Source organism: Myotis lucifugus, unplaced genomic scaffold, assembly GCF_000147115.1.
Source record: "Myotis lucifugus unplaced genomic scaffold, Myoluc2.0 scaffold_20, whole genome shotgun sequence".
NCBI lineage: Eukaryota > Metazoa > Chordata > Mammalia > Chiroptera > Vespertilionidae > Myotis > Myotis lucifugus.
Window position 1 is genome coordinate 2,845,118 of NW_005871068.1, and position 13,591 is coordinate 2,858,708.

At 43.0% G+C, this 13,591-nt stretch overlaps 1 protein-coding gene and 2 non-coding genes across 6 annotated transcripts in view; all 3 read left to right on the forward strand.

Moving 5' to 3' along the window:
* PDK3 (pyruvate dehydrogenase kinase 3) overlaps positions 1-13,591 on the forward strand; it is a 65,702-nt gene that overhangs the window by 26,573 nt on the left and 25,538 nt on the right. For all 4 annotated transcript variants that reach the window (XM_006085640.3, XM_006085641.3, XM_023751334.1 and 1 more), the window contains exons 4-5: positions 4,306-4,490; positions 7,499-7,588. In XM_006085640.3, coding sequence (XP_006085702.1) covers positions 4,306-4,490; positions 7,499-7,588 — 275 coding nt within the window. The remainder of the gene's footprint in view (positions 1-4,305; positions 4,491-7,498; positions 7,589-13,591) is intronic.
* On the forward strand, positions 5,432-5,571 carry LOC111825309. Its single transcript, XR_002828479.1, has one exon. It is a non-coding gene; the product is annotated as a small nucleolar RNA SNORA48 (small nucleolar RNA).
* On the forward strand, positions 9,350-9,513 carry LOC111825308. The gene has a single exon (XR_002828478.1). It is a non-coding gene; the product is annotated as a U1 spliceosomal RNA (small nuclear RNA).

A 13,591-nucleotide genomic window follows, 5' to 3' on the forward strand; every position in this document is an offset into this window, starting at 1 on the left:
GAGTGTGCTTTTTATATGACACTTTGATTCTATTGCTGCTGTTATGCATGAAGACCACTAAATTCTCATGCTGATGGGAAATATTTGTTTTTCATTTTCATTTAACCAGAAAACATGAACCCTAGCTCTGAGTGTGGCTCTTTCCCTCAAGGAAATGAAGTATCCTTTTCACATTACTTTCTTCCTGTTTCATAAACACATGAATGAATGCATATGGAAGGCCCGTTGTGCTGAGGAATTTCTAAGTAGAAACCTGGTCCACACAATTGTGAGACTGAGCACCTTACATATAGGTGTTCCATGAAAAGAACTAGAGAAACAACACTTTATATAAGACCTCAGCACCAGGCATTTGACCCAGCCCTCTCAATTCACAGATAGGGAAACTGAGGTCAAGGTGTGAGGTGACTTGCCCAAGATCATAACATTAGTGAGTAGTAGAGCTGGATCTGGAAATCACATTTCCTTTTTCATAGGACATTGTTCCTGGCCATGTACCATACTGCCAGCACTGCTGGGTCAAGCCATGAGTGGTTAGGTCAACTTTAGTTGTAAATTAAAATATAAAGGGGAAAATATTGACCTGTTTTATACTTGGCTAGGTGTTTGTGCAATGAATCTGTGAAACATGGAAGGAAGGTTAGAGTTCCAGATGCAGTGTTTTTCTTACTATCAACTTGTTTTTTAAAAATATATTTTTTATTGATTTCAGAGAGGAAGGGAGAGGGAGAGAGAGATAGAAACATCGGTGATGAGAGAGAATCATTGATCAGCTGCCTCCTGCATGCCCCTACTGGGAATCGAACCTGAAGCCTAGGCGTGTGCCCTGACTGGGAATCGAACCATGATCTCCTGGTTCACAGGTCGACACTCAACCACTGAGCCACGCCAGTTGGGCATTACTATCAACTCTTGCTGTCATTCAAGGTTTTGAATTAAATGAATCCAATCCAGAAGCTTTGTTTTCTCAGAAGTCATTAGCAAGTAACAGTTTGCTTGGCTGATATCTTAAAAATGAGGACTGGCCTCTTTCTAGCTTCGAATTTTAGGACACAGATTTGTGGAAGTATGTGATACTCAATTTCTGCTGTGTGGTTCCCAGAGTCCTGTCTCAGTTTCTGGAACAGGTGGTCAGTCTGATGTGATTTATGGACGTGAGCCTGCATTGTAAACTGCTAAGTGCTGGGTCCAGTGTGTACAAGATCTTTGTAATAATAGCTCTCACTCAGGGAGCTTTGGAAACTTGCCTACGTGCACGCAGCTAGTTAGGATATTTGGGATTTTTGAAGCCTGGGGCCCATAGTGAAGGAAAGAATGAAGGTGAGTCATGTTACTCATAGTAGTAGTTTTTTGTGTTCAGTGAGAGGTTATATAGGAGTCATGGGCAGGGAAATCATTTAAGTAGAGTGAAAGTAGCTTAGAGGACAAGCACATTTATGTAATGACTACGTGACCCGGTGCACAGATTTGTGCACATTGAAAGGAAATTAATTAGAAAGTGGCCGGCAGGGCAGGACTGGGCGAGACGGGCCGGACATGCCCAGGAGCCAACCTCCCGCAGTCCCTCTCAGGCATCTGCAGAGTGAGCGGATTCCCTCTGGCAGGTGGGGTCCCTCAGCCTGGCCTGCGGGAATCGGGCTGAAACCGGCTCTCTGACATCCCCCGAGGGGTCCCAGAGTGCGAGAGGGCACTCTGCAAAGTTGCTGTTGTACAGGGTGTGGAATGCAAACGCAAGTGTGCAGTAAACCAGATTCGGGGCTGACAGTGCCCCAGCAACAACATAACTCATGGCCGAAGGTGGAATCGCTCGGCCCCACGAGGAATCAGGCTCCCTCCTCTCTGGTTTCGGGGTGCATCACCTGAGAACCACCACTGCCAAGTCACTGCAGCTCAGCGGCTCCTGCATTGACTGCCCCCTGGTGGTCAGTGTGCATCATAGCGACCAGTCAGATGGTTGGACACTTAACATACTTACTGTTTATATATATAGATAAGTTTAGAAGAGCCCCGGAAGATTGGGCAAGTAGCTGAGAACTGAACCATGAAGGCAAGTCTCCTCCTTTCAGATAAGTTGAGACACAGAGCATTATGGCCTAGCCAGTTTGGCTCAGTGGATAGGGCATAGTCCCGAGGACAAGGGTCCCTGGTTTGATTCTGGTCAAGGGCACATACCTTGGTTGAGGCTCAATCCCGGGCCTGGTCGAGGCACGTGTGGGAGGCAACCAATCGATGTGTCTCTCTCACATTGATGTTTCTCCTCCTCCCTCTACTCTCTCTAAAAATCAATGGAAAAATATACTCTAAAAATCAATGGAAAAATATTGTTGTATGGATTAACAATAAAACAAAACAAAAAATAAAGAGCATTATGTAAAGGACAAATTGTCCATCATAAAATTTCTTGTGAATAATTATGACCTCCTAATTTCAGAGTTGATTTACTCAGGTTTGCTGTCTTTGTATGCATTTGTTACAGACATATTTCATCATTGGGAAAAATAAGACTATTCAGATAATTTAAAAGAAAGTCACTCCACATTTCCACTGCCAGGGGACAACTATTCTAAACGTTTTCCTTCCATCCCAACTTTTAACCAGGCATACCTATGCATTTGTATGAAATTTTTTTTTTTTACAAAAATAACCATGTGACGTTACAGATCTACAGCACTATTCAGTTTCATAATAGTCCATCTAAAGATAAGTCATGGGATTTGAACTCCTATCTTTGGCTTTTAGAAGGGTTTACAGTTTTCTTGTGACTACGAACAGTGCTCTAAAGCAGCAGTCGCCAACCTGTGGTCTGCGGACCACTGGTGGTCCGTGAGGTCCGAAAGGTTGGCGACCACTGCTCTAAAGAACAGCTCTTAAATACAGCTGTTGCACTGTTTTAATTTGTTTTTCTTTTATTATTTGTGAAGGGGAAGTTTTTGGCATTTGCGTTTCCTCTGGTAATTCTCCTTTGATACCATATTACTTGCCTTTCCTATGGAGGGGGGGGCTCATCTTTTTTTTTATTTTTTATTAAGGATAGTAACTCTTCCAAATAGACTTTTCCCAGTTTCCCTTGTGTTTTTTTTTTTGACAGAATTGCTGAAATTCTACCCAGTCATATAATTTCTTTCTTCCTGGTTTCTGCCCTTGGTATTAAATTTAGAACAGCCTTCCTTACTCCAAGGTTATATACTTTCTCACCTGATTTTCTTTTATCTTTTATGTGATTTTGCCCTCTTGCATTTAAATCTCTTAACCCACTGTTTGGCTGAAGGCTGGAAATTGGGTTGCGACTAAATTGTTAAGCAGCTGTCCCAAGTAATTTGATTGATTCCCTACTGATTTGCAATGCCACTTTATCGATATGCTCAATTTTTATATGCATATACTCACTCACCCTTCATCCTGGTTCCAAGCTTTTTATTGGTTCCATTGACTTGTCTTTCTCTTCTTAGTTACTTACCATCCATAATACATTTTCTGTCTGCATCTTTACAGTAATATACCACAATACTTAAATAGGTTTGTTTTGTCTTTATTATATCTACATTTCATCACTATATTTTACTGCTATGAGAATTATATTTCAAAATTTTACTCTTTAAAAGTTTGACATTATTTATTCCTTAGCATATTGAACAAATAGGCTAATATGCTAAGTGTCCGACCATCCGAACCTTTTGCTTTGGAACTCCATAATAAATTCTTGGAAAATTTTTTGGATTGTCCTCATGTTGTCAGAAGAAATAATATGCTCTGCAATTATTTATTCAGCAAATATTTATAGAACCTGTGTTATATGTAACTAGAGGCCTGGTGCACGAAATTCCTGCATGGGTAGGGTCCCTAAGCCTGGTTGACGGACAGGGCTGATCAGGGTCTTCTGGCTGCCAGCCAGAGCCTTCCTTCATTTCACGCTGCCCCCTGGTGGTCAGTGCACTTCATAGCGAGTGATCAAACTCCCAGTCTTCCAGTCGAACTCCTGAGGGGACACTTTGCATATTAGGCTTTTATATATATAGATCATTTATCCAAAAAGGCAGTGGATTCCTTAAAAAGGTATTTGAGCATTTTTTCTTTACTGGAACTGTTTACTTTTTGTGTCTCCGAAAGAATTTCTGTAGAAAGTTTCAGGCAAAAACTTAGGTAATACTTCTGTTTCCCATGAGTTCTTCCTTGTAGCCTATAATGATTATTATGTCCCTACCTATAGAAATACCAGAAGATAAGTAGTCCAGAGATGGAACTGGGGAGGTTATGCATCAGCCATGAGATATAAAGACTGACTACTTTTGTTTCTCTCCCACACAGCTTTCTACAAGTTCTTATTCAAGTCAGAAATAGACACAATGATGTGGTTCCTACAATGGCACAAGGAGTGATTGAATACAAGGAGAAGTTTGGGTTTGATCCGTTCATTAGCAGTAACATCCAGTATTTTCTGGATCGCTTCTATACCAACCGCATCTCCTTCCGCATGCTTATTAACCAGCACAGTAAGTCGGGCTTTTGGTCCAGATTTGAAATGGTAATCAGAGTGATTTCTTCCATATGTTTCTCTGTTACAGATCTGCATTTATGTCTGTAGAAATTTCATTCCTAGTTAAGTTTTTTTTCTAAGTAAATCCTATCTAGTAAAAAGCTATTCATTAGTATTCTTTGTTCAAATAAATCATTGAAAGGCTTTTGATGCTAAGCCTTTGCTGTCCCATTCTTGATGGGGGCGAAGGTCCAGCTTTAATGGCGCCGTATTAATCTCCAAACACTTTTATGTGTCTCAGAGAATGTTCTAGTATTTTTTCCAGGTTATTGGATGGTTTCCTTTTTTATTTTAAAAACATTGTTTCTGGGAATATTGAATTGGCATGTTGACAATATGAGCAATTGGTCTTTTATGTCATAATGATCAGTGAAAACAGATTAAGCAAGTTATCAAACCATAATCCTGAGAGATTTAGTCCACTCTCCAGGCTGATAAGCAGATAAGAAAAAAAAAAGCAACTAAAATTTTCTCCACAAAAAAAGTTGGGGCTTATTTTTAGCATTGTCTCTTTGCCTGATTTCATAATTCCTTTGAAAAAATACATCTTTATTGATTTCAGAGAGGAAGGGAGAGGGAGAGAGGGATAGAAACATCAATGATGAGAGAGAATCATTGATTGGCTGCTCTCTGCATGCCCCACACTGGGGATTGAGCCCACAACCTGGGCATGTGCTCTGACTGGGAATCAACCATAATCTCCTGGTTCATAGGTCAATGCTCAACCATTAAGCCAAGCGGCCGGGCTGATTTCATAATTCTTATGAAAAAGCATCCACACATCTAGAGTCTAAATCATCCTCTTTACTGAGTCATAAAATGGATAATGTATCTTTATTTTACTAATTTTATTTATTTGGATAAATGAATGTTATTGAGCTATTACATGAAGGTTGGACCCTCTGGCAATGGGCAAGGAGACACCAGATTGGTGGTGTCGCTCTTATATCCATCAGGGCAAAGCAGGCACACAGTCCTTAGTTCATTCTAGCTGATGCCTGTGTTGTTGGCCAGCTGATTCATGCCTGAGCACATAAAAAAATAAATGTGGTTGGTTCTAAATGTATAGCTTTTAAAAATAGAAATGTATGCTGTGTACCAAAACCAATATAATATTGAATGTCAACTGTAATTGAAAAAAAATCATATTAGTTACAAGTAAAATATATAACTCTTCACAACAATAATCAAAGCATATCACTCTGATGATATGATAAAGGTAATTTATTATTTTTTAAAAAGTATGACAATTTATAGGAGATTTGAAGGAAAAAAAGAACCTATATACTATTTAACTAAACTACTTAGATAACTATTATGTCTTACCTAAATCTGTGTCTGTGTATATATGTATATGTTTTATTTATTTATTTATTTATTTAATTTTTTAAAATATATTTTATTGATTTTTTAACAGAGAGGAAGGGAGAGAGATAGAGAGTTAGAAACATCGATGAGAGAGAAACATCGATCAGCTGCCTCCTGCACATCTCCTACTGGGGATGTGCCCGCAACCCAAGTACATGCCCTTGACCGGAATCGAACCTGGGACCTTTCAGTCCGCAGGCCGATGCTCTATCCACCGAGCCAAACCGGTTTCGGCTTATTTATTTTTTAATATATGTTTTTATTCATTTCAGAGAGGAAGGGAGAGGGCGGGAGAGAGAGAGAAACATCAGTGATGAGAGAGAATCATTGATCAGCTGCCTCCTGCACACACCACACTGGGGATCGAACCGTGACGTCCTGGTTCATAGGTTGACACTCAACTACTGAGCCACACTGGCCGGGCTATATGTACATGTTTTTAGATCATGGACTAAGCTTGTCACTTCTGATTTTCTTTCACTCAATCAGTTGGAACTTTATGTATTGGCCTAGTGCCCATATTCAGCATTTTTATAATTTAAAATCTCCCCTATATTATTGAAGCATTCTCCTTTTGTGAAATCTAAGTTGTTCCCAATTTTTGTTTGATTTAAAAGCAACTATACCAAAAATAAATAAATGTTATATACATATACCTATAAACACTGAAGTTAGATTACTTTTTCCTTTGGGGCTCCTTTTGGCTTTTGTTCAGAAGTCAAATTTGCCAATCTTGTGTATTTTGAAAGCATTTATACTTTTAAAAATACTTGAATGTTCCTGGCCAGGTGGCTCAGTTGGTTGGAGTGTCGTCCTATACACCAAAAGGTTGCGGGTTCGATTGCCAGTCAGGGCACATATCTAGGTTGCAGGTTTGATCCCCTTGTCGGGGTGCGTACGGAAGGCAACAGGCAACTGATCAATGTTTCTCTCTCTGCCTCCCTCTCTCTCTCAAATCAATAAACATATCCTTGGGTGAGGATAAAAAAATTTAAAACTTTGGGGTTAAAAAAATACTGGAACAAATATCATTTGTGTATACAACATTGAAAAATAATCTCCATGATGGAGGCATTTGAAATGTTCACAGTGAAGACATCTCACAAGCCTGGCCTAATGTGCAGGCTGTGTTTTCTAACTACTGAGTGAATGTTGGATTAAATGTCCGCAGTAGTATTGAGAAGGTGGGTCAAATTGAAAGCAAGTTTTTTCATCCAAGTTACATTGGGTCAGGAAGAAAGGATTGGACACCTGGCATGTGTCACTGCTTTAGGACCTGCTGAGCGCTACTGACAACATGAGGACAATCCTTCCTTCTTCGTTGTCCCCTCATCATATATTCAGGGTAGGGCAAAAGTAGGTTTACAGTTGTTGATAATGGAAAAGGATACAACAATAAATAATAATACAAAAATGAACTCTGTGTTTCACATACAACTGTAAACCCACTTTTGCCCCACTCCGTATTCTGTTACTTTAAGTCACTGTGGATGCTAAAATGATTCTTACAAACACGAGAATCCTCCATTTTTCTCTGCTTGACCATCCCAGCCTGCTTTGTTTATAATCTCTCCCTACCCTTCTGTGTTTGTTTAGCGCTTTTGTTTGGCGGTGACACAAATCCTGCTCATCCTAAACACATTGGAAGTATCGATCCCACCTGCAACGTGGCTGATGTCGTGAAAGGTAAGGAGACCACTGTAATGTTAGCGATTGTACTTCAAATAGGATTGTGATGCTATCGAGGCAGCTTGGCGATAGGGTTATGTTGCTCAGTTGTTTGCCGAGTCCTCAGGCCACTCTGGGCCCAAGCTACTTCATCCAAATATGAAATGTTCTTTTTAGGCAGTTCAGGAAAAGATGCATAATTCACGCTGCTCAAAATGGGAGTTTCTACTTCATTGACTAGGGCAGGGGTGGGCAAACTTTTTGACTCGAGGGCCACAATGGGTTCTTAAACTGGACCGGAGGGCCGGAACAAAAGCATGGATGGAGTGTTTGTGTGAACTAATATAAATTCAAAGTAAACATCATTACATAAAAGGGTACGGTCTTTTTTTTTTTTTAGTTTTATTCATTTCAAACGGGCCAGATCCGGCCCGCGGGCTGTAGTTTGCCCACGGCTGGACTAGGGTTTTACTTCTAGTTCTATCTTAAACCATGAACATTTGTCAGCCTAAGTAGGATTCTAAGTTTTGATCGCCACCAGTATCTGAAAATCTCAGAGAATGCAAACCCTTGTTATAAAATTTGGCTGAATTCACGTGTTTGTAAAATGGAAGCATCTTTTTGACCTGCACCCAGGCTTCAGAATCTACATGGCATGTGGGCTTTGTGGGGTCACTAGACATTGAGCTGGACTCTGTCCCAGTAGCCTTGGTGTAAAACAGAGCCCTAAAACCATAAGTCCCTAGTCCCCAGGCGCTTTGAATCTGAGCTGCAGTTTCCTCGTTATTCATTTAAGATAGATGCCAGCTCCAGAAAACCTTCCTGGTTGCAAGTGATCCGACAGGTTTCTAGACCTCTTTTTTAGTTGTTTTCAGGAGTACAGATACTCTGTGCAGCCTCACATTCCCAAATTGTCCCTTCCCAAGATGATACCTCCTATTGTGACTGTCCTCTCCCTCCTCTAAACACACACAAGTGTTCGTGGCCACCACTCTCCTGGTCTTCACCAAGGATCTTGGTTGCTCTTCCATTTTCTGGACTGTGTAGCTAAGTCAGTAGGAGGTAGAAGAGGGCCTTGTCTGCTTGGTAAAGCTCTCAAGCCTACCTCAAGCAGAGTGACCTTTGCTGCTGGAGTTAGAGCCAAGGGAGGTGGCCCAGTGTGTGCAGCCTCCACACTGGAGGAACATCACATTATCAGCAGCCAGTGCTGCTTGTGTACCTTGCGCATTTTTATTATAAATACTACAGGCCCGGTGCATGAATTCATGCACGGGTGGGGTCCCTTGACCTGGCCACCGATAGGGGCCATCTGGCCCAGTCCTGATCGGGGCCGATCGGGGCTGGCCGGCCAGCCAGGGGGAGGGACCACAGGAGGTTGGCCGGCTGTGGGAGGTTGGCCGGCTGTGGGAGGTTGGCCGTGGGAGCGCACTGACCACCAGGGGGCAGCTCCTGCATTGAGCATCTGACCCCTGGTGGTCAGTGCATGTCATAGCGACCAATTGTTTGGTCGCTTAGGCTTTTATATATATAGATAGATATTTTTATTGATTTCAGAGAGGAAGGGAGTGGCAGAGAGAGAGAGAAACATCAATGATGAGAAAGAATCATTGATTGGCTGCCTCCTGCATGTTCCACACTGGAGTTTGAGCCTGAAACCCAGGCATGTGCCCTGACTGGGAATTGAATTGTGACCTCCTGGTTCATAGGTCAATGCTCAACCACTGAGCAACACTGGCTGGGCTACTCTGGGCATTCTTTTTAAAAAAAATACTAGTATATATACTTACCTGGCAGGGGAGATACCATGATCACGAAGGTGGTTTCCCCAGGGCGAGGCTTACCCATTGCACTCTGGGTATGCTGACCCCTGCGATTTCCCCAAATGTGGGAAACTCGACTGCATAATTTGTGGTAGTGGTGGACTGCGTTCGCGCTCTCCCCTAAAAAAAAATTAGTTTATTTTATTGATTTCAGAGAGGAAGGGAGAGGGAGAGAGAGATAGAAACATTAATGATGAAAGAGAATCATTGATTGGCTGCCTCCTGCACGCCCCACACCAGGGATCGAGCCCACAACCCAGGCTTGTGCCCTGACCAGGATTCAAACTGTCACCTCCTGGTTTACAGGTCGATGCTCAACCACTGAGCCATGCTGACTGGGCTACCCTGAGCATTCTTAAATCCAGGGAAGAGGACCCAGGCCTAGGGGCCTTTGCCCAGCCTAGAATTGCCAAGCTGTTCTGGCCTCTGTTTAATTAGGAAACATTCACCCAAATTAATTCCATTATAAGATGAATAGTTCCAGCCTCAGCTCCCTAAGAATCCTACAGGTAACTCTCTCACAAGAGAAGCCTGTGGTTAATCATGACTTCTGCAGGCCTCTGCGGGGCGGGGTGGGCAGGGGGCAGAATTGGTCTTGGCATAGTTGTATGTTCATTAGACCGTAGCACAATGTCTTTTATGAATCAGAAAGCCAGGTTCGGATAGTTGACTGCCCTTATGAAAAAAAAAGGTGTGCATTCATAATGCAAAAGTGCATTATTATACGCTGCGTGTGTGCCTTTTCTCTTGAACTGCAAACAGTTTGAGGTCAGGGTGTGTGTCTTAAACTTGTTTTGTAACTTACATGGAACTTAGTATATGCCTGTTAGATGGTCAATAAGTATTTCTTGGTTTGATAAATTTGAAACTCTTTGATGATTCTTTAAAAACAGCTTTATTGAGATATAATTCATATACATACTATATAATTCACCCACTTAAAGTGTACAATTCAGTGTTGTTTTTTTTTAGGATATTCACATAGTTGTACAGCCAGTGCCACAGTTCAATTTTAGAACATTTTCATCACTCCCGAAAGAAACCCCATACCCTTAGCAGTCAATCCCCACTACCCCTCTTCCCAGGACTAGGCAACCACTCATCTACTTTCTGCTTATTCGGGACATTGCATGTGAATGGAATCATACAACATGTGGTCTTTTGTGTCTGGCTTCTTTCACTTAGCATAGTATTTTCAAGGATCATCCATGTTGTTGCAGGCATTAGTACTTCATTCATTTTTATAGCCCAGTAATACTCAGTTGAATGGATAAACCACATTTTGTTTATTCACCGGCTGATGGACATTTGGGTTAGCTGAGCGACTTTGGACGTGTTATGTAAACTCTTTGGGCCTCAGTTTCTTCATCTATAAAATGGTACATTCACCTGTATCATAGAGTTAAATGAGTTACTATATGCAGAGCTCCTAAAGCAGTGCTAGCACCCAGTCAGCGCTGTACACAAGTTTATAGCAGAAGTCCTTGGCCTTCACACAAATCGTGTGGCTTCTCATTTATACCACTGATCATATAACACATTGGTGCCTTTACATTGTTTTGGGCATAAAGTCTAAAATATTTTTAGAACTCATTTAGGACATTTATAAGACAACTGGATATTTGACATTCAAGAAAGATTGTTCATTTGTGTAGGTGTGATATTGGTATTGTGTGTGTTTTTTTAAAGGAGTCCTAGCTTTGAAAGGGCTATTTCAAAATATTATGCATGACATAAAATGACACGTGGGATTTACTTTAAATTATACGGAGGGAGGGTAGTGAGAAAGATTTGGCATGTGTTGAACACTGGTGAAGCTAATAATGGATTCTTTATTCTGCGATCACTATTTCTTCACAAATAAGGTCTTTCATTAGTTTTTAGGGAGGTTTTAGGGTCTTTTTTAAGTTTAAAAAATATATTTATTGATTTTAGAGAGGAAGGGTGAGGGAGAGAGAGAGAGAAAATCACTGATGAGAGAGAATCATTGATTGGCTGCCTCCTGCACCCCCCTCAGCTGGGATCGAGTCCCCAACCCAGGCATGTGCCCTGACCGGGAATCAAACCGTGACCTCCTAGTTCATAGGTCGGCATTCAACCACTGAGCCATGCTGGCGGGGCAGTTTTTAGGGAGGTTTTAACCATGAATCAGTACAACTAGGTAAGCGACAGGGAGTTCTAGGCAACTGTTAGCCCTTCTGTATAGCAGAGGAATGAGCAGTGCTAAAGTGAGTCAGAGGCGTTGGAGAGGGTGAGGAGGAACCTGCTTCAACTTGCTTCTCAAGGTCAAAAGAATCTTGTTTTGCAGCGCTTGTTATCTGTACTGCTCTTACTGGACTTATTACCAACTACCCGGCCTTGACAGCTGTACTTCTGTTGATCTCTCTAACTGGGGTGTAAAGTTCGAGAGGTCTGCAATTACTCTCACCCACGTGTGCATCACTCCTCTTAGGGACAGAGATTTTGTACCAAAATCCAGCTGAAGATCACGTGCAAAACAGTTCAGTCAATATTTGAAAGAAAGAATCCGAGAGTTCATGTCTACAGCCTGCCTCACAGCTTCCTGCTTCCTTTGTCCTGTGTAGTCATGATTTTGACCGCGGGCCAGGTCCCCTTTCCCCTCCCTCTTCCTGTGCTGGCTCACAGCCTTATCCTCATTCTTTCTCTTGACCCTTTTGAGTTTTCACCCAGTGAGACCACTATTGCATAGTGAACAAAATTTACTCCACCCTCTCACTTCATCATTTCTGCCACTTGTTTGGCATAACTTTTTAAAAATATATTTATATTTTTGTTGATTTCAGAGAGGAAGGGAGAGAGAGAGAGGTAGAAACATCAGTGATGAGAGAGGATCATTGATCGACTGCCTCCTGCACGCCCCACACTGGGGATCAAGCCTGAAACCTGGGCATGAGTCATAGATCGATGCTCAACCACTGAGCCATGCCGGTCAGGCTGTTTGGCATAGCTTGAAGTCTGGCTTCCTGGCGAGGCTATGTCCAATAAAAGACACCTCCAGGTCCCTCTGCCACTCAGAATGCTACTTCCCTCAACACATGCATATGTATGCACACTCCTACCCCCACACTCATGGAGGAAGGGGGGACTGGCATGTCCCCTGCTCCCCACTGCCTCTTTCAAACCATGCTTTTCATTTCTCAACAGCCTCTTCCCTTAAGGAAAACAACAGTGGAGGGTGGTTTCAGAGTCTCAAAATGTGTAAACATAGCAAGCAGCATCCATGCAGTCAACTTCTCTGCCACCCTTCATTCCCTTCATAAATCACACCTACTGATACCTGCAGCACACTAAGTGCACTGGCTTGTACATACTTTCTTGGATGCTGTTGTGTCCCATCTGGTGAGGCATATGTTTAGTAAAGGTCACTTATTTGTCCTCAGACCATTGGTATAAGATACCACCTGTCGTAACTACATAATTGATTAAAATACTAGGGGCCCAGTGCACAAATTCGTGCACCCTGAAAGAGAACTGTGGGCCGCGAGGCTGCGGTGGGCACAGGGGCGGGTCTCGGCCCATCCTCCATGCCCCCACCTGGCCCCTCCCGCCGCAGCCTCTGGTCCCCTGTGTGCTGGCAGCCCAGCTCCCACTGCTGCCTCTCCCATGCACTGATGGCGCTGGCCCCACTTGCACGCACTGACGGCGCGGAGCAATTGGGGCCGGTGCCAGCAGTGGGTGCGAACAGGGCTGGCGTGGTCAGTGGGTGCGAGTGGCAGCTGCTGCCCCGATTACCCTTCAGGAGCAGGGGGAGATGGAGAAGCCCTCGGGGGTGATCGGAGCCAGCAGCCACTGCTTGCACCCACTGATGGCGACGAGCAATCGGGACTAGCACTGGCTAGTGAACTGGCAGCGGCTGTGAATGCCGGGTGGGACTGCAGCATGGGAGCAAAGAATTTTCAGTAACCACCAGAGGCTCGCCCTGATGACAGCAACTGGTGCTCCGCCTTGCTCTGGCACCCCTGCTCACCTGCTCCACCATCCTGCCACACCCAATGCTTGTCATGGTCCGCGTGCGCCCCCTGGTGGTCAGCGCATGTCATAGGAACCGGTTGTTCAGTTGTTCAGTTATTCTGCTGTTTGGTCTATTTGCATATTAGCCTTTTATTATATAGGATTGTGTAAACTTACCCTAGCTGGTTTGGCTCAGTGGTTAGAGTGTTGATCCGTCCCAGTACCCACA